Source organism: Cydia fagiglandana, chromosome 18 (assembly GCF_963556715.1).
Source record: "Cydia fagiglandana chromosome 18, ilCydFagi1.1, whole genome shotgun sequence".
Classification (NCBI taxonomy): domain Eukaryota; kingdom Metazoa; phylum Arthropoda; class Insecta; order Lepidoptera; family Tortricidae; genus Cydia; species Cydia fagiglandana.
In genome coordinates, this window is record NC_085949.1 from 2,048,020 (window position 1) to 2,068,808 (window position 20,789).

At 37.5% G+C, this 20,789-nt stretch overlaps 1 protein-coding gene across 1 annotated transcript in view; it reads right to left on the reverse strand.

Annotated features, from left to right (window-relative positions):
• LOC134673261 (neurexin 1) overlaps positions 1-20,789 on the reverse strand; it is a 255,780-nt gene that overhangs the window by 98,303 nt on the left and 136,688 nt on the right. The window contains exon 5 of the mRNA XM_063531225.1: positions 10,439-10,580. Coding sequence (XP_063387295.1) covers positions 10,439-10,580 — 142 coding nt within the window. The remainder of the gene's footprint in view (positions 1-10,438; positions 10,581-20,789) is intronic.

The window sequence follows — 20,789 nt, forward strand, 5'->3', positions numbered from 1 at the left end:
GCTAACATTAAAAGTAGCGGATCAGACTAAGTACGCGTCAAAAGTATCTAAAACATAACATTATCTAATACTTTAACAAAAAGAGACATGTCTGTATATGTAGAACTAATATATTTAAAGCGAACTGTAGAGATTTATTGTAATTATTTGTGGATTAAAAGGTGTAAACAATCAATATAATAATTTTTAAGAAAAATAAACCGACTTCTATGGGGGCCGGTGAAAGATTATTGTAGATGGTACACTATGTAAAAAAGGAGGTAAAACCATCCACTTTCCTACTAGCATTTCGCTTCTGTAAGGGTCGTAGTTCTAGCCTAACCTAACCCACTTCTCTGATAGCAGTTCGGTTCTGTGAGGATCGCAGTTCAATTCAAACCTAACCTAACCCACTTAACGGCGCATGCGGTGCGGTGTACGGGGGTTTAAGCGGGAGGGGCTAGTAAGATTGGCATCATCATACTTATATACTTACACATTTTATGGTAGGTAATCAGTGGTTTATTTAGTTAAGGTATCATAGTGGTTTTCCGGGTCAAGGTCCGGGTCCGAGTCCGGGTCTGAGTCCGGGTCCGAGTCCGGGTCCGGGTCCGAGTCCGGGTCCGAGTCCGGGTCCGAGTCCGAGTCCAGGTCCGGGTCCGGGTCCGGGTCCGGGTCCGAACCGGATCCGGGTATGAGTCCGGTTCTGGGTCCGAGTCCGGGTCCCAGTCCAAGTCAAAATCGAAATTCGTAATCACCAAATGTGTACTATGCGTTGTTGAAGAGTTCTATTCTGGTCATCATCAGCAGTTCCACTTCATCAAATGCGACAGTTTTTAATGTAAATGCTTGATTTTATGATGAAAATACAAAAAAATCTATACGTATGCCTTTAATATTTGAGGAGTTCCCTCGATTCCTTATGGATCCCATCATCAGAACTCGAGCTTGACAAAAATGTGGCTTAAAAACTTAACTTGCTTAACAAACATAACGAAGAGGAAAAATCGCCAAACGTGAACTATGCGTCGTTGAAGAGTTCTGTTCTGATCATCATCAGCAGTTCCACTTCATCAAATGCGACAGTTTTTAATGAAAATGCTTAATTTTCTGATGTAAATACAAAAATCTCTATACGCATGCCTTTAAGATTTGAGGAGTTCTCTCGATTCCTCATGGATCCCATCATCAGAACTCGAGCTTGACAAAAATGTAGCTTAAAAACTTAACTTGCTTAACAAACATAACGAAGAGGACAAATCGCCAACCGTGAACTATGCGTCGTTGAGGAGTTCCGTTCTGATCATCATCAGCAGTTCCACTTCATCAAATGTCACTTTTTTGGATGTATATGCTTGATTTGATGATAAAAACTCAAAAATCACTATATGTATGCCTTTAAGATTTGAGGAGTTCCCTCGATTCCTCATGGAACCCATCATCAGAACTGGGTTTTGACAAAAACGGGACCAATCTGTATGCATATACATTCAATCAAAAAAAGAATTTTCAAAATCGGTCTAGTAATGACGGAGATATGGAGTAACAAACATAAAAAAAAAAAAAAAGAAAAACATACAACCGAATTGATAACCTCCTCCTTTGGGATTTGGAAGTCGGTTAAAAACGACAATTCGCACTAGCCTTTTCTTAACATCATCTTTCTTAACATTAAACAAAAACACAATAAATTGGAGATTTCTTTCAGTGGTGACTTGACTCGCTAGATAATGTCAAAAATTACCAAATCAATTGTCACACTGATTTTAAAATAAATTCGTATTGAATTGTTCGTCTGAATACAGGAGAATAATCCCTAAATCCTTGTAATTTGCGAGCGCCACCTGCATTTCGCGCCCGCAATGTCGTCGCACCTCGTAAAACCTGCATTTGCTGCTTCCAATTTTCCGTAAAAGCTTAGTACGGTGACATGGAACAGGTATTTGCATTGCGCTTTTATTTGACGTGGGGAAATAAATATATAATCCAAAGTACAAATACTACGAGTATTTGAGTAAATAAACTTTTTATGCTCGAATGCTTTCATATGTTTCGCATTTCGTAGCAGCAGCAGCAGGCAGATAAAACCTGGCAAAAAAGAGAAGAAATTAAAAAGTGGCAACATTGTAGCGTCGTCCCGTTCTCTTATATAAATTGATTTGAAAGGGACGATGAGTAGAAATTAAAAAGTGGCAACACTAGGCCACTTTTTAATTTCTACTCTTATTTGCCAGGCTGTAAGCTGTTGTTGTTAGGGTACTAAGACTCCTCTGGTCGTAGTCCGTCGGTCTGACTGTCACCGTGATAGCTAGACAGTTGAAATGTTCACAGATGATGTATTTCTGTCACCGCTATAACAACAAATACTAAAAAGTACGGAACCCTCGTTGAGCGAGTCCGACTCGCACTTGCCATTTTATCCACTGTCGTCTGAGAGTCATAAACTGACCACTCAATCTACATCGGTCATAAAGACGCAAGTGCCACTAAGGCAATAGTGCCAGTTTCCAAGTGCCAAGTGCCAAGTTAACTATGTTGACTGGGATTACTCTTAGTTCCAATCAATCTTGTAGCAACAATGTGTGTGATGAAATGTGGGATAAAGGAATACGTATAGAACTTGTTCTAGCAAATTAGGACGCTATTTGTTAACTATTTGTTTTAATTTAGAATTTTCTGTCCTAGGACGCTATTTTAGATTACAAACCGAAATAAATTATGTGTCGGGACCATAGACAAAACATCCTCTAGACTGAGCATAGTAGCGCTACCCCCTTTGCCACGCATACGGTAATTTGACTCCATGTTCGAGTCGAAAGTGTCTTTGAGTGACGTCCGTGTCTTTGAACGGACCAATCACGGCACGGGACTTCGCTCACCTCGTCCCGCGCACCCTCGCATTTTTGGCATCATCGGTTGCATGAAATAATTGCTCTAAACTCGGTCTAGAGGAATCCTAGTCTATGGTCGGGACCCTATTACTAAGACACCGCTGTTCGCCTGTCTGTCACCAGGCTATATCTATTGAACCGTGATAGTTAGACAGTTGAAATTTTTACAGATGATGTAATTAGGATTGTTCATTTTTTTTAGACCCCCATTTTTATTTTATTTTCGGAAAATATAGGTTAATTTAAGATACTAATTTGAATGATTTAGTATTTCGTGGCTCGGTTGAACATTTATAATTTATTGAAAATATGAGATACGACTTCTCGTAAATTACATGTCGTCGGCTGTTTGATAAAGCACAAGCAACAACAAGAATTAAAAAAATAGTTGTCATTGTCAATTAATTGTAATGTCACCTGTCGACAATGTCAGTGTCACGTGTTTCTATAAATAATAATATCGTTGGCAAACTCGTTTATTTTGAATCATTAATTTCAAAATACCTACGCTATAAATTTGAGAAAGCTGATTCCAGAAATCTGCCTAAGTTATATAATATAACTTAGTTTTATTGGAGTATGTATCCATATAGCATCCAACTCCAACCATAACTTGGCTGAAATCAAGGGAGCAAAAATACAATCGTAAGTTACCTACATCATATATATTTTAACTGATTAGATTTGTAAGAAGATTGGATTCATAAAATCGTTACAAGCGTCCATTGCTAAAGGTAGCTTAGCACCCAGTGGGTGCTTTCTACCGGCTTGTCACCATTGTTTGGATATTGTACTACATACTTATACTACTATATTAGGAACATGCCAATTTTGCTAATTATATCCTATTATTTCAGGTCATCGTGATTCCTATTTAGATACAGCTGTGAGATATGTAACTGCACTTGGGCCCAGAACAAAGTTGAGCATTTTGTATTGAAACGAACGTCATATTAATTATTAATCGTCGTAATACTTTACGACCGTAAATAATGCCTGGGAACAGAGTAAATAACAAACCATACACTTCTCTTCTGGATGGTCAACAAGAAGCCATCATTGTCAGATTCTCGTGCAGAACATGATAAACATACATTTAATGTAAAGTTACTATTTTTTTTGGAAACATATATAACATATTTCCCAAATTAATAAAAAAAGTAGGTAAACAAAAACATGTTTTATTATTCACAACTCTTTATTAAGTCTTGTCCACCATGATATCAGCAGCTTGAACTGCAACATGTACCTGGAAATTAGAAATTATATCTTTTTAAAGCAGTTTCAGGCTGAATTTTGAGTATGGCTATGTATTCTTGTATATTCCTTCTTTCTAGTAGGCACCATCTCTGTTTAACGGTTTGCCTTTAGATACTCTGGCTACATTACTACAGAAAATAAATAGATACCACGACCCTACCAATAAAGTGAGCTTTTAAATACTTAATTGTAGTAAATTAATATTAATTTTATACTTACATCGACGTGATTCTCACAGCAATACTGTGTGTAACACGTGAAGTAGGTAGGTATTCCAAGTTTAATTCACGGCACCATCTTTCGCGTCGTAGGTCATCGTGGATTCGAACAATTATTTTTGTGAATCATTCCCACACGTAGGAACAACGTTTTTGATATAGGTATTATTAAGCAATGAAATCTACTGTTTAGGTATTAATTATAAATCAAATTGTAACAAACAAGCGCAGCGGTTTAACTGAAAAATTTTGTTATGACAATCGATGACAATGATAACTTTGACAATACGTGAGTGACAGACTATGGTTCGATAACTTTTATTATGCAATGACTTTACATTCAGCCCAGGAGAAGGTCAAACTAAGGTCATAAGGATATTTGTTGAAATATCTTCAATCCTCAATTATTATACCGCAGCAAATGTCGGAAACTGTTTAAAAACCTTATATCTCGAAATGGTTTTCGAAATAGAACATTTGAAAAAAAATGAACAATCCTAATTCTGTTGCCGCTTTAACAACAAATACTAAAAACAAAATATAATAATTAATTAAGTGGAGCTCCCATACAACAAACGTGATTTTTATGCCGTTTTTTGCGTAATAAGTACGGAACCCTTTACTCGTGACTGGTCGCTTTTTTTAGATTATTAATAAATAATATAAATAGCAATATTGAGGCTTTTATCTCGTAAATTCATCGATTTGAAACCTAATTAAACAACTTTCGCTAGAATAAAATCTGGAACATAGGTCTAAAAGCTTTTACACTACTATAAATCTTTACGTATCTATTTTTGGAGAAAAGCTAATTTGCTTAGCTTGTAAAAATGCTAATTTTTTGTTAAAAATAACTAATAATACTTAACAATGACTGTGATGATGAGTTTTATCATTCCTTATACGCAAACATGGAATAACAACCTTCACGATTGAAAATCATAAATTAAAACACGAATTGATATTCATTCAAACAAAATTCATTCATTCGTTCACTCAGCTCTGACTGATTTCAATCCCCAAAAGTGCCGATAAGCGAAACACGAGTGCATCTGTTCTGCCGACCGTACCGTTTCCGGGGCAATCGGGCTTGCGTGCCGGCTACCATTACATGCTGACCGTACCTATTACGGGGATAACGATCAGGCTGACATACAAATAAGATTAAAACTTTGCTGGTAACTTTATCAAATAAGTTACATTGGAGGGGAGGCGGAGAAGTATAAATATAAATTTATTGCATTGCATTGCATTTATTGATTTGCATTTCTAAGTTGTCACATATTTATCTGGGATACATATTAAAACTCAAAAATGCGCGTTTTCCCAGAGATAAGACCTAGCTCGATCGATTTTTTCGCCCCCGAAAACCCCCGTCAAATTTCATCTAAATCGTTAGAGCCATTTCCGAGATCCCCGAAATATATCCTCCTGAGTAATAGTGACAAGGGGGACTCAGGAGGATATAAATAAATAAATAAACAAGAATAGACCGTTTAAAAGTATTACATATAAATTATGAGAGAGTCAAGTCAAATCATACATTAAATTGCGTAAAAATATTTTCTATAATGTTAATATCCAGAGAGGAAAATAGGGAGTACGTTTGTATGGAGTAGCGGTCATGCCCATGCCTTAAGTAGATCGCTATATCGCTAAGCCTTCAGATCGGTTAGCCAAATGGAGCTTGGTCTTAAGACCGCTACGCTTGTGTGGACATTCACGGCTCGATTTGAACTTTAAGGGACCCACAGTTTACCGGACCACAGCATATGTAGGTACACGATACGACGACGACACGACCACGATATCACCCTGTCAGTTGTTCGGAACTGTCACCTTTTGCGTTTAACTGACAGGCTGATATCGTCCTGCGAACTGGTAATCTGTAGGCCCCTTGATATGTCAAATATTACGCGTAGATACGGTATGGATTAGATATTATTAAATCTAATGTTTAATTTGTCTTTGGTTTTTATTTGTAGTTTCTTTGTACTTATTGTATTTTATTTTGTAGTTTCACAGTGCCTTGGTTTTACTGTAATGCTGTGTTACTTATTTGACTAATAAATAAATAAATAAATAAATAAATTATGTCAGTGTCAAAAGTGACGGTTTTGTTCGAAGACACGTTTTTGTTTGACATACCTAATCCATATCGTATCTAGATATCTCTTAGGGTCGGTTGCACCAAACTGTTCGTATCGTTAAAGAGTTCGCTAAAATTTTATGTATGGAAAGTTTCATAGTAAGGCGCCGGGGCGCGCCGGCCGACGTTGATCAGTCTGTCAAATGTGGTTGGTGCAACTGGTTCGAGTTACTGGACTGGTTATAGTTCGAATCGGGCCGTTAGATATTTGTACGGGGAGTAAAGTATTTTTCACCTCAGCAGCTCGAACAAGGGCACTTTGCTTCTTAAAAACAGTGAGCAAAATGCGATTTTGCTCACTGAGTCATTTTGTCTCACTTAGTGAGCAAAATCGCATTTTGCTCACTGAGTGAGACAAAATGTCATTCAAGTGACCTTTATAGTCAAATGTCATTTCAACATGCGGAGTCTAATACAAGTTCGATATACTTGGATTCTATTATCTCTGTCCCTCTAGGTATGTTCTCACTGCTTAGGGTGAAAATTTTTGTGTACTACACGAGATCAAAGTTATTTACATCTCGTGCGCTTTTGAATCCCTTACTACGCTCAAGATTCTAAATTAGATTCACTCGCTACGCTCGTGAATCTATTATAGAATCTTTCGCTTGCACGGGACTCAAAATAAGCACTCGAAGAAATATCAAACTTTGATCTCTTGTTGTACAAATAACTATACTCCGTACCCGCTCTGTGACTAGTTTTATTGGTATTGACAGTCGTCTGACCTAGTCGGTTTTGTTAGTTTCTGTAGTAGACTCAGTGGACCGGAATATCGAACCGCTTTTAACGATATTTCAATCGGGAATTAAATAGGATCGATAGTGAAATATCAATATTCCGCTATTGGATAGTTTACTTCGTTCTTCTTAGTAATAGGGCCCCGTTTTACCCTTTGAGTATGGAACCCTGAAAAACGCACCATTTTAATTAATAATTTTACTGATTTCACCTAAAACAGATTTCCAAATGGTAATTTTCAATACCGGTATTAATTACGGATTTCCTGTATTTGTCGGTTCAATACCGGTATAGAGAACTGTCCGATATTGGATGCCCTACTGTGGACGGCACGCCATAGTATGGAAATCGTTTGAGCACACACGGCATGTTTGTATACGCATCAATGTGTGTGTAATTTCTTTAGGGCAGTCAATTGAAAATGCTTTGGCATAACCATGGCAAATGAAGATAAAAGAAAAGATTTAACAACCTCCTTGATACTATGTGGACTTTTCAAAACCATAACATAACATAACATTACATAACATAACATAACATAACATTTCCAACGAAATTTAATACAATTTGATGATCACACCAAATTGTATTAAATTTCGTTGGAAATCCCTATAAATAAGGCCGGGGTCATCCAATTACCTACATCAAACAAATATTCGATTTTGCCGACCTTCTCCCGATTTGTCACGCTTTTTCATAGGAAATAGATAGGAAGGGGTCCACTGATTAACAGTCCGCCGGACGGTATCGGCCTGTCAGTTAGAACAAAATTTTGACAGTTCCGAACAACTGACAGGCCGATACCGTCCGGCGGACTGTTAATCAGTGGGCCCCTTAATACGTACTGTCACACTAGGCATGACCCCCTGTTGTTGGGACGTAATATACTGTGTACATCATGTAGGGGAGACCTAGGAGAGTTGAAGCGATCACGCTAGCTGGCTTACTTTTAGGAGTATCAACTTGTACTAGACTTATATCGACCAGCCGGCGTATTATGGATGGCTTTACCCATCTTTATCCACGTGATAAAATAACTGTCACTTTTTAACACCGTGAGTTAGACAGCGACGGACACCGTTTTATCACGCTGTCACGTAGACAAGAACGACCATCATATCTGTACAGGATATGAACCGTGATTACCTTTTGTATTGTTTTCGTACTCCCGATATTCATATTTCATATTTCATTTATTGTATAGTCATGAACATAAATTACATAATAGGATCTTACAGTTAAGTTGGCCAATTCATGACACACTGTTAGGGCACACAATATTTCACTTAGTAGCTAATACCTATTAAACATTTCATTATAACCTCTAGCCGCCCATAAGTCAAACCTTGCCAAGCAACATTTTATTTTATTTTGTCAACACAAAGTTCAAATTAGAATGAAACAGGAGACCTTTTTATAGGTCTCTGGGCGGCTAGAGGATAATATATCTACCGTATAATTAGCGTGTATAAGAATCGATATTCGATCGATCGAATCGATATAAGTAAGTCTAGTACGGTCTAGTGAAACTAACCGCGACTCATGCAAAAAGTATTGCAACTTGTACTAAGCAAAGGTTGGATTTGTATTTAAAACCAAATCATTAAGTACCAGCCATAGTATCCCACTAATCTGCATAGAATAAGGGCTGATTTAGACGGCGCGCGAAATCGCATGCGATTTTAGTTACATTGCGGATTGTGGATTACGTCCAATTCAACCAACCAATCAAAACCCGCAATGGTATGAAACTCGCATGCGAGTTCTCGCATCGTCTAAATCAGGCTTTACTCTTCTTCTCATCTCAACTTCCCTATGCCTTTTTACTTTTAAATTATAAATTATCTTGACTTGACCTTGAATTTTCAAAACTTATTTCCTTATTGTTCATTTGCTTATTGTTAGACCGTATTGTCAACACAATAAAGGCTTTTGTCGTTTGACTAAGTTTCGTGATGTAACTGGGAAGATTCGTCCCAAGAGTGCACGTAGGCGGCCGCCCACGGCATTTCGGTACAAATGTTCTGTTATCAAACTTTATCATTAGCGCTCTAGGGCGGGAAAAAGCGGAGGCTCAAATGGCAAAGGTACGGGAATGAATGGAACGTAAATTAAAAGGTTTCAAACAATAAACGTTATCTTTCAACTTTAGAAAACTAGTGGTTCTGTGAGCTGGTGGACCTCGAGAGCCCCCATGATTCCATCCATTTGAAAGAAATCCAAATACTGAATCGACAAAATAATCTTTACCCTTTAATGCGTACGAAGCCATATGTTGCGGATATGAGATTCAACTCTATTGACAGCTATTAAAGTTCAAATTTAAACAAATAATTATCTTTTGATCAAACTTCGGTTTTGTAGGAAGTTTCCTTTCTGTACGGTATTAGTACTATTATTTATTTAATGCCGCTGGTACATTTTTGCGCCAAACCGGGACATGTTTATTATTTATACAGTATGTTTGTGCTGTTGTTTGTGTTGTAGATAAATGAAATCGGTTGAAGACTGACGATTCACGTTATTCTATTCACTATTCATGACCAGTCCGCAGGCTGAAATCCCATGCCTCGAGTGCTCGGCAGGTATTCAGCATGGAATGGCAAACGTAACCCGAGTTCAGTAAACCGCACAATGTGAATGTACAGATGTACGGATGTACAGATGTGGTGCATAATTGTTTGCCATCGTATTTTCTCGGAAACGATCGTATTTGTCATACTACCTGAGTCAACATCAGTACCTTTTGTTCCAAGACTGGCTGAAGTGAAGAAGAAGCAAGAAGACGTTAGCATGCGTCTTACAGGAGTCTTTACGAGAAGTATCGGTCACATCGAATGTGCTATCTCTGAAGTCTACTTAAGGTTGCCAGTTGGTCGGGATTTGGCGGGATTCTCCCGATTTTTAGCATGTGTTCCCGATTCCCGACGAAGTGATAACTGTCCCGAAACAGCTCCACGTTATAAAACAATAATTCCAAGTTTCGAACTGTCGTCGAGCGAGCGAGCCTTTAATGAAAATATCGTTGTTTTTAATACAATTACTTTGATTTGAATTTTTTTTTCCGACAAAGTCCCAAAATCCCGAAACAGTGATATTTTTTCCCGATAATTGCGTCTTTCGATCTGCCAACCCTAAGTCTACTACGAGTATACCGCTGGATTTTCAAAGATTATGCCTTCAGATCCAATAGAACTTACCTCTCTCACAGAAGGCGCCTTCATAGTCTTCGTCTCTGCACTCGCAGACCGGGCCGTCATCAGTGCTGATGCAGACGCCGCCATGTTGGCAAGGATCCCGGCGTTCGCATGCGTCGCCACTGGCATTCCCGATCCGGGATGACTGTAACAAAACAATTACATTTAATTTATTGAATTTCATTTTCATTAATACAACTTTTTTTTTAATTTTTTTTTTACAACTTTTTTTGTTAGCTTAAATTCGATTAACTTTTTTTACTTGTGTTAACATTTTTGGTTTAACAATAAAGGTTTGAGAGCGATTTGAAAGCGGTTTCCAAACTGGAAGTAGTAGGTTCAATTCCCAAGGAGTTTCTTGAAAATCTTGAAATATCATTTATTACCAAAATATTGTTCTTAGGTAGAGTAAAACAGATTATAGATAAATATCTACAAAGTCGAAGTTGGAAGTTCAGATAACTATTTTTGTTCCTAAAAACTAGTGCCTAAATTGCACCAAATCTTGACATTATCTTGATTCTATAAGAGAGCGCTATTTAGAGCAATTCAATTCAATTTAAATTGAATATTTAGACTTTGAGGTTTAATCCCATGAATGTATAACTCGTTCGACCTGATCTTAAAGCAAAAATATACCAAGTAGGTAAATATTATACTTTAACAAGTTCTCGATTTACCGTTTCAGTGAGCAATTAAAGTCCTTTTTCCAACCGAGCTGGCAAATTAAGTCGTTTACCCGTCCCTCGCTAACTCAAACACGAAATCTCACTGATGCCTTCTGTCAAGAAACTCGCGGCTCGATTCTGAAAATGAATTAGATCTCTACTAGACCTCAACAAGTTACGATATGGATAATTTAAAGATATTTGTAAGATAGATATGTCAAATTTGACGTTTCCGCGATTCTGGAGGTCCTCTTGAACGATTTCGATAAGTTATGACTTAGATATCCAAGTCACATCTAGTCGATATCTAATGTAAATCTAGTTGATCTCTATATCGTTTCTAGATCTCGTGATTATCTCGTTTCCCGAATACGCGTGTCGGTGGCTTCTGGTTAATTGTTATAAATAAAGTTACAAGGTCGCCATGAGTTGTTGTTTTAACAACAAACCATGGAAGCGGAACGTGAATCTGCGACCTAAACTAATTTAATTAATTTATAATTTAATTTAAACGCGTAAATGTCATTAATTTTACGACGCTTACGACGTTTTGGTTGCGATTGCGACAATTTCATTGTTTGGTACGCTGGGGCCAAATTCGACACGTACAACTGTCAGATTTCGCATCCACGTCAAACCAACAGTTGATTTTATTGCATACTGAGTGTTGATTCCATCAACGGTGGATAATATCATTTGGTACAACCAAAACTCAACTCTAAACTAAGGGTAGTTCGGTTTGGTTTGCTTGTCACCCTAACTGTGGATTGCTAATGTCAAATTTTGACATTGTACGTATTCGAGAACTTATGATTTTTCCCACATCAACGGGAGATCAACACGATACGTCAAACGTCGCTTGTCGAATAGGGGTCCTGTATGGTTTCTCTATAAGTAGTAATAATAACTCATTGTTTGCATGGCCTACCTAAATTGTTAAAGAGGCTAGAAAGTGACCAATAGATGGATGAGTTGATCTGACTTGGCTTCAAAATAAAGGTGGAAATTTCTAATTAAATAAAGTGCCTAAAATAAATTGTAGACTAATTGTTAAGAGTCCCATCACCCATTTCTCGGACGGTATTAGTCTAATATTATTAGTGTGTTGCCATGGTAACCCTTACGACTTGACAGTTCGTGAACTAATACTATTAGTCTAATACCGTTCGAGAAAATGTGCCCTCGGTACTGCGAGTATACCGGTACCATGCTATACTCATTTAAATACCCATACAGTACGTTAACCTTTCTGAATAACTAATGGCACGATCGCCGAGCTAAATCGTGTTACTGATACCTTTAAAAAACTAATTACACGTCCATGCCATTCCAATATCTACCCTAACTCGAATCCTTAGAGTCGGAAATGCTTCTCAGCTGAAAGGGCTGCCAGTGAAGGATAATTAGCGTTTTTGTTTGCTATGGAAGGTTTTATTTCATAATTATTGTATCTGACAAATCTGGTGCGAGTTCTGGTTTTGCGGAGTCTTAGCTGGTTTGATTTTAATTTAAAATATAAAGGTTTTAGGTTTTCTGCGGATTTTTAATATAGATCACGTTAAGTTTAATTCTTTCTATTTTATTCTAGAAAACGATTAACTGCCGTATTCGAACTTCAAGATATTCACAAGAGACGACACGTACTAGATCCATTCTAGATACGTTATAGTTTAGATATCAACTAGTTTTCTTTTGCAGCGCAATTCGGGCAACCAATGGGCCCGATTCGGATATTGAAATAGACATCTATTAGATATCTTTTAGACATCACCAAGATACGATAACGATATGTTTAAGATCTTACAGGTTAGATAGAGTAAGAAATCTATTAGATGTAAATTGGATTTCTAAGTCATATCCTGTGGAAATGGTTCAAGAGTATCTCCAGAATCGCGCAAATGTCAAATTTAACAGGTTAGATCGTAAACATATCGTTATCGTATCTTGGTGATGTCTAAAAGATATCTAATAGATGTCTATTTCAAAATCCGAATCGGGCCCTAAGTACCGTTATAAGACCCTATTATAAGTATAGTACACACCTAGCTTTCATACCAAAGTTTTTAGAGATGTGTCATTATAATTAATTTAATTTAATTAAATAAGGCAATTTAATTTTTCAGAATACTAAACAGACCCTTGGAAGCGAAAAAGGTAAATATCGCTACAGAAATTAAATTACTTAGGGACTTAGACGTTTTTATAACTTTTTGCCATAACAAATTGGGCACATTAAAATAAATTAGGATATTACATACATTTTTCATACTTTATGAGGGAGCAATAAATTGCTCTGAAAGACATCATATTTATTTACGTGCCTTAGATAACATAAAGATACGCATTTATAATAAAGTCTTTTATTTCTCTGTGATCTTTGGTATTTTCCGAATTCTTATTTAGATTGGGTTTTTTGAAAGAATATTAAATTGAAGGCTATATTTATTATTTTAAACTTTATATTTTAATTCTTTTTGTATGTGAGTAAATTGCACATTGTAATTTTTAATATTTTACCTCAGTCTCCCGTTGACCACATATATGTATTTAATCCGTTTACATTTCATATAATTTAGTTTGCATTTTTTAAACAATATTCATTACATAAATAGACTGCCAATTGTTTGTTTGACAGAGTTTGACATTTTTAATTTATTCGGTTTCAATCGATACCAAGACCAAGTTCAATGGATATTAAAAACAGTCACAGATGTGCAATTACTTCACTCACTCCTACAATTTTAATGCCCAGGCCTAGTTAATACTAAGTTTTAACTTTAATTTTTATTGTTTTATTTATTCCTGGAAGATGCACGGCAAACGGAAACATGGTCGCCCTAAATCTACTTGGCGCCGTTCTGTAGAGCAAGAGCTGGGTGTAACTATTGGGGGGGGGGGGGGGTTAGATATTGGGAGGCTACCCAAGCTGCCCAGAACCGGAGTCAGTGGAAGAAAAATATTCGAGCCCTACACCCCAACAGGGGGTAACAGGACGGAAAGAAGAAGATTTTTTTGCGAATCAAACATGTAATAGGTAGCTTATTAATCGCTTTATTATTACTTACGTACTTAATTTTTACTACTTGATTTTACAGTGCATTGGTGTTAGCTGTAATGCTGTAAAATTTGATTTCAATAAATATCAATATCAATATCAAGAAGAAATTTATTACTTGTAGATTTTAGTTTAATTTTATTGTACATATGAAAATTTATTTCTGGAATAAAACATTTTCATTTCATTTAATTCAACCCTCCTGCCCTCATCAATTTATCAGTTTTCCTCCTTTGTACGTTACAATATAAAATACTATAAATAGTATTTCCTCATTTATATAAAACTCGAATCGGCTGAATGTAATGGCCACTTTATCTGGCTTTTTGACGGCTGTCCGAGGTGGGAAGAGGGTCGCGGTAAGGGTACGTTCACACTAAAGCAGGATCATAATGTTAAAAAAGTATATACGACTTTACACACGTAACAAAAATATCGGGTCACTACGTGCGGGAATTTTTATAACAGCTTTCCAATTTTTAAAGATTATAATATTTTTGAAAAAATGGTTCCCGCCGAGTTTCTTGCAATGCGCGACGGTATTTTCTCAGAGCTGTATTGTAAGATTTATATGAAAAAAACGGTACCTAGTAAGTAGTTTTTAACAATAAATAACCAAGTAATATAACTAAACATAAGAATAAAGATTATTTTAACTCTATTCAGCTACTATTTACAAAGTGTAGTTTTTTGTTTTTTTTTTCAAGTACTTAGATATTTAAACAACTCTAACAATATTAAGGGTAATTCTCTGATGGACAAATTTTCGATAACAACACATTCACATCAAAATATTTTCATATCAAGTAAAATAACAATCTTAGTGTACCTAAATGTAGCCTTAAGGTCATGTAATTTAAAACAGAACTCACTAACTCTCAGAATACATTAACCTTCCATCCCCCTGTTCTGACGAACTTATTATTCTACGTCTGTTTTTCAAAGTTACTGTAACTTGTTTCCAGAAAATCTTAGGCCTATTCGGATTTCGAGATAATCACAAGATCTAGAGACGATTTAGAGATCAACTAGATCTACAGTAGATATCGACTAGATGTGACTTGGCTATCTCAGTCATAACTTGTCGAAATCGTTCAAGAGGACCTCCTGAATCGCAGAAACGTCAAATTTGACATATCGTCGCCCCCATGCTAAACTAACATAACTGTAAAAAACACATTTTTGAGGAGAGCGATTTGAAGCTCCTAAAAATTCCATTTTGTTTTTTTTGAAGTAGTCGTTGCAGTTGTATTGATATAGTATACACACAGTGTTTTCAAAATGCATGTATTACATGATCAATTTGTCAGATATGCATTATTTTATTGGAATTGGGAATTACAGCACATTCGCAATTTTGCATCTCCATAGATAGCAAAAAAAAGATAAGATTTTTCACTATAGTGAACTCACGAAAGTACCACTTTCGCAAATTATAAATCCATTTAAAACATTTGGACCGAGGTAAAGTTACGAAAATGACAGTTTCGTGTGTTTACTCTGGTGTATGTGAATGCTTTCTATTCATTTGTATAGAAATTGAGTTGCGAATCTGTATTTATTTTTGATTTCAACAAGAATATTTTGCATAATCAAACACTTATAAGCAAAAAAGAGTAGAAATTAAAAAGTGGCAATACTGTAGTGTCGTCCTTTTCAAATCAATCTAAGAAAAACCTGACCTTACTACAGTGTTGCCACTTTTTAATTTCTACTCTTTTTTGTCAGACTTTATAACCATTACCTACGTACTTGACAAGGCCTTATAATAATTATGTCCATCCCAATCCATCACCACCTAGAATCTGTGCAGCCGACCATCGTGTTTCTTATGGAGACGCATATCCTGCCCGGCAGACATTGCATACTTATTAAATATATCCCGGCTATACACTTGAACACAAGTTCATGAGACACGCCGGGATATGTAGTGTATGTCCGGCAGGATGTCTGCTGTCACCACCTTGATGCCTATGTAGACAGCTATTGACCTGTCAGTTCTGTGGGTGTGCGTGTGCGTAGACTACAGTGGCCACACTCACGTCTACGCGTGCCTGTACAGGTCTTACGGTGATTTTGGGGGATTTCAACGCCTACTACATTGATTGGCTTGGGTCCTGGTCCGCCGACCACGCAGGAAGGTCTGCTTACGAATTGTCTCTGGCCTATGAACTCTCGCCACTGGTAATTTCCCCCACGAGAAAACCGATACCATACAAGCTCTCTACTAGACCTTCTGCAGACCACACGTCCGGACGGATATTCCGTCTCAGTGAACGCGCTTCTCGGTTCATCCGATTACTGCCTCTGGTTTTTTTTTTATAAAATTATGTTCATCAATCAATCACTGTCTAGTCCGGACACTTGCACCATGCGATCCACCACGGCCAACTAGCTCACGACGCGTACGGCAGTATAAATCAGCAGATTGGAACGGACTGCGTGAATTCTACGCGTCGTACCCGTGTAGGCAGCTCTGATTCACATCAGAATATCCTGCGCAGCCAATATCCCCGAGACGATACTGGTGGTTTTTTGGGGCATCAACAGCAATACAAAAATGGATTGTTTCATTCCCAATTCGGTAATAGGTGCGGGAGCAAAGAGACGTCCTTGGTTTAACCAGCCCTGTAAAGAAGCTACAGTTTGCAAGCAAGCCGCTTACAGGGCTTGGACAAGGGCAGTATAGCTAATAAGGATCCGAACGTCTCCGATGTGAAACGCAAATTAAATGCTGCCTCGAGGTCCAGTAAAAAAGCCATTATCAGAGCCAAATACGATTTCTTTGGCAGGATTACTGAAAATCTAGCGGGTTACCCAGTGGGGAGTCGCGCGTTCTAAGCACTTGCCAAAGCTGCCGAAGGAATTTTGGTCAGTCTTCTTTACCACCACTGCGAAAAGCTGACGGTGCACTGGCTCACAGTGTAAAAGAGAAAACCGATCTTTGGTACTCCTTTTGCCTCGAATTCTGCCTCGAATGACAACGGTAGCTCCGTGCCGCCCACCATTCCGCGGTACTCATAGAATCTGACCAGCGAGTCGTGTCACAAAAAAAACGTGGGAATTTCAATAAGAACTGCACCTGGCAATAAAATTACTATGAAAATAAATGACAGTTTGAAACTGACAGCTTATGTGATAGGAAAAAAAGTTGCCATATAAAGAATTTAAAAAAAATAGCTTGTGTCACGACTCCCTGATCAGACTCTATGCTAGAAATCTCTATCACGCCGAATATCTCATTCGGCGGGAGCTGCTATCTTTCAACGTTTATAAGTCGAGCGGGCCAGATAGCATACCAGAAGATGTGTTTAACACTTCCAGTGCCAAAGCGCCCCCTTCCCAATACAAAATGAACAGTCCCAAACTCACAAGCGGTATTGAGCCTCGGTACTCGTACCGCTTGTACGATGGTCTATGCTCTGAATAATAGTTTGACATGATGCCAACGGCCAGCTTCTATCACCGCACCGCTCGCCGTCGGCAGGGTGTTCATCCTCACACCCTAGACTAGTAGCTAAATGGTCGCGCACTGTGCAGTTCAAGAGATATTTCCTCCCGCGGGTTCCGGCTGTGGAACGAGTCCGAGATCGAGCTTTTCCCGATTCTTAAAAAACCGGGCAAGTGCGAGTCGAACTCGCGCACGAAGGGTTCCGTACCATAATAAAAAAAAACGAAAAAAAAATGCAAAAAAAAAACGGTCACCCATCCAAGTGCTGACCACGCCCGACGTTGCTTAACTTTGGTCAAAAATCACGTTTGTTGTATGGGAGCCCCATTTAAATCTTTATTTTATTCTGTTTTTAGTACTTGTTGTTGTTGTTGTTGTAGCCGCTATCGGCTACAGAAATACATCATCTGCGAAGATGTCAACTATCACGGTTCGTGAGATACAGCCTGGTGACACGCGGACGGATGGACGGACGGACGGACGGACGGACGGATGGACGAACAGCGAAGTCTTAGTAATAGGGTCCCGTTTTACCCTTTGGGTACGGAACCCTAAAAAAAGAAGTGTACAGGCTGTTAAAGGGTCTAACTCTGAAGCTAGCTACGGACGTGGTATAAAATACGAGTATAGCAAAAATGCGTTTCAAGTAATCTTGTAAACAGTACAAAAATAATTTTATTATAAACTTACGAAAACGCCTGATTCGCATATTTACTTGTAAGTTACTCTAAAGGTACAAACGAATTATTTACCTTACAAACTCACGGAAATGCAAAATTCGTAAATTTTAACAGGCCAATTTATGTGATGGGGTAATAATGGCCACCATAATAAAGTAACGAATATGCCCGATTCGCAAATTTGCTATGGCTACTTTGTGGTTATATCTATTTGCCACCATAGTAGATTAACGAATGAGCAGTTTCGCAACTATGCTAAAGGTTATGAATGTAGATAAATATTAAATGCCACCATAGTAAACTGACATATGTGCCAGATTCGCAAATTTGCTGTAGTCTACATATGTGGTTGAGTAATAGTTGCCACCATAGTAAAATAACGAATGTGTAGATTCGCAATTATGCTATAGTTTATTAATATGAATGAGGAATAAATGCCACCATAGTAAACTACCGTATTTGCCAGATTCGCAAGTTTTCTATAGGCTAATCGTACCGGTCAATAATAATTGCCACCATAGAAAGTTAACGAAAATGGCAGATTCGTTAGTTATTTACTGGTGTCGGCCAAGGAAAAATACCTTATCTACACTTCGCGAGTCTACCATGGGGTAAAAGAACTATTAAGTCAGATTGGTACAATGGTAACTCTGAAAGCTTAAAAGATAGAAGTCTGCTAATTGGTCACATTGTGCATTGTCATATTTGGTACAGAATTACATCAATAACTCAATTTTGACAAATTTACACTTATGTTAGTTTAGCATGGGGGCGACGATATCTATCTTACAAATATCTTTAAATTATCCATATCGTAACTTGTTGAAGTCTAGTAGAAATCTAATTCATTTTCCAAATCGAGCCGTTAGAACACTTAAATGACGCGACTGGTGCTCACGCACGACTTTCACATAATTTCGCATGAATTTATTTGCAATGTAGTGAAAGTACAATTATTAATTTGCCATTTTTTTCTACTGATGGAAATGGTTTGACAGACTAATTATTATTTAATAATATTAACGGGTCTAACGCCCTTAAATTTTATTATTCAACGTTTCAGCTGGGTTACACCAGCAAGCAGTGGTCACGGATCACACCCTCACACTGTGACCAGCTCGTACAACCCAGGTGAAACACTGGATTTAAGTTAAAAATAATGAAATTTTATATTTATGAAATATTCGCATGTACCAAGGGACTATCACTAAAACCCTGTCTAGACATATCATGTGACAGTGATAATTTATTCACTTAGCTTTTGAGGTACATTTAAATTAAACAATTTAAAGGACCCGTGACCACGAACGCAACAAATTTATTCTCCAGACGTTGTCATGTAAATTGAAATTCTACATTCAAATAATTTGCTTTTGATGAATAATTTAAATTGTAACATCTGTTTGAAGACTAAAGGCAATTTCGACTTGTTTTAATTAATTTATTAACAGTGACATACTTAGAGGATAACCAATGGAGACGCCATGTCTAAAATTTTTGGTACAAAATACTCTGCCGTTTTTTGCGGGGGAGGGGCACATCAAATGTATAGGTACGTCATGTCAGATAAAGTGACATACGGCCTGATTCAAACTTTAAGATGCGTCAAAAATTTGCTAAAGATAAGTTCGAATCATGCCGAGAGCCTTGTTGGTGCCAATTGATAACTTATCAAATACATTTTACATTTTGATAACAAAACTTTCAGTATCAATCGGGTCACTCACGTATTTGTAAGTGTTCGACTTAAAAATTAAAATTGAATCGGCATCAAACAGGCGAATTCTAACGTACCCTGACATCATTTAAATATGTGCGTCTCGCTCGCGCCAGTACATGTACGAACAAATACAAAAAGAATACACGATAACTGAATGACATAATTTAGATATCATTCTGATGTCAGTGTACATTTGAATTGGCCTGAAAGTCGGGTTATGTCTCTGAAACCGCAAAATATTGTACTACATAACACGTCATGCGTAGGCGGGTAGTGGGGAGCCAATGGAAACATAGAGGAGGCCAATCCGAACCAAAGAGAATTAAGTTTTGTCTATGTCCAAACGTACACTTGATATCAAAATGATATCTAAATGATGTCATTTAATTGTAGAGCGTTTCGGCGAGTACGAGCTAAATGCACGATAGCTAAATTACATAATTTTGATCTCATCTGAAGAGGTAACAGACAGACAGTCACAGTTTACATCAGTACACCTTATAAAACAAAGTCCCCCGCTGCACCTGTCTGTTTGTATGTTTGTTCGCGATTCAGAAACTACTGAACGGATTTTCATGCGGTTTTCATCTATCAATAGAGTGATTGACAATAATATATAATAGATTAATTTGCTAACCCGTGCGAAGCCGGAGCGTTTCGCTAGTTTATAAAATTATAGTAGGCATTGTCTAGTTTCCGCCCGAAACTCCCACCCGTATGCCTCCATTCCACGTGTACTCTAACACGTAGTAGCCATTACTGAAGCCGGCTCAGCCCAGG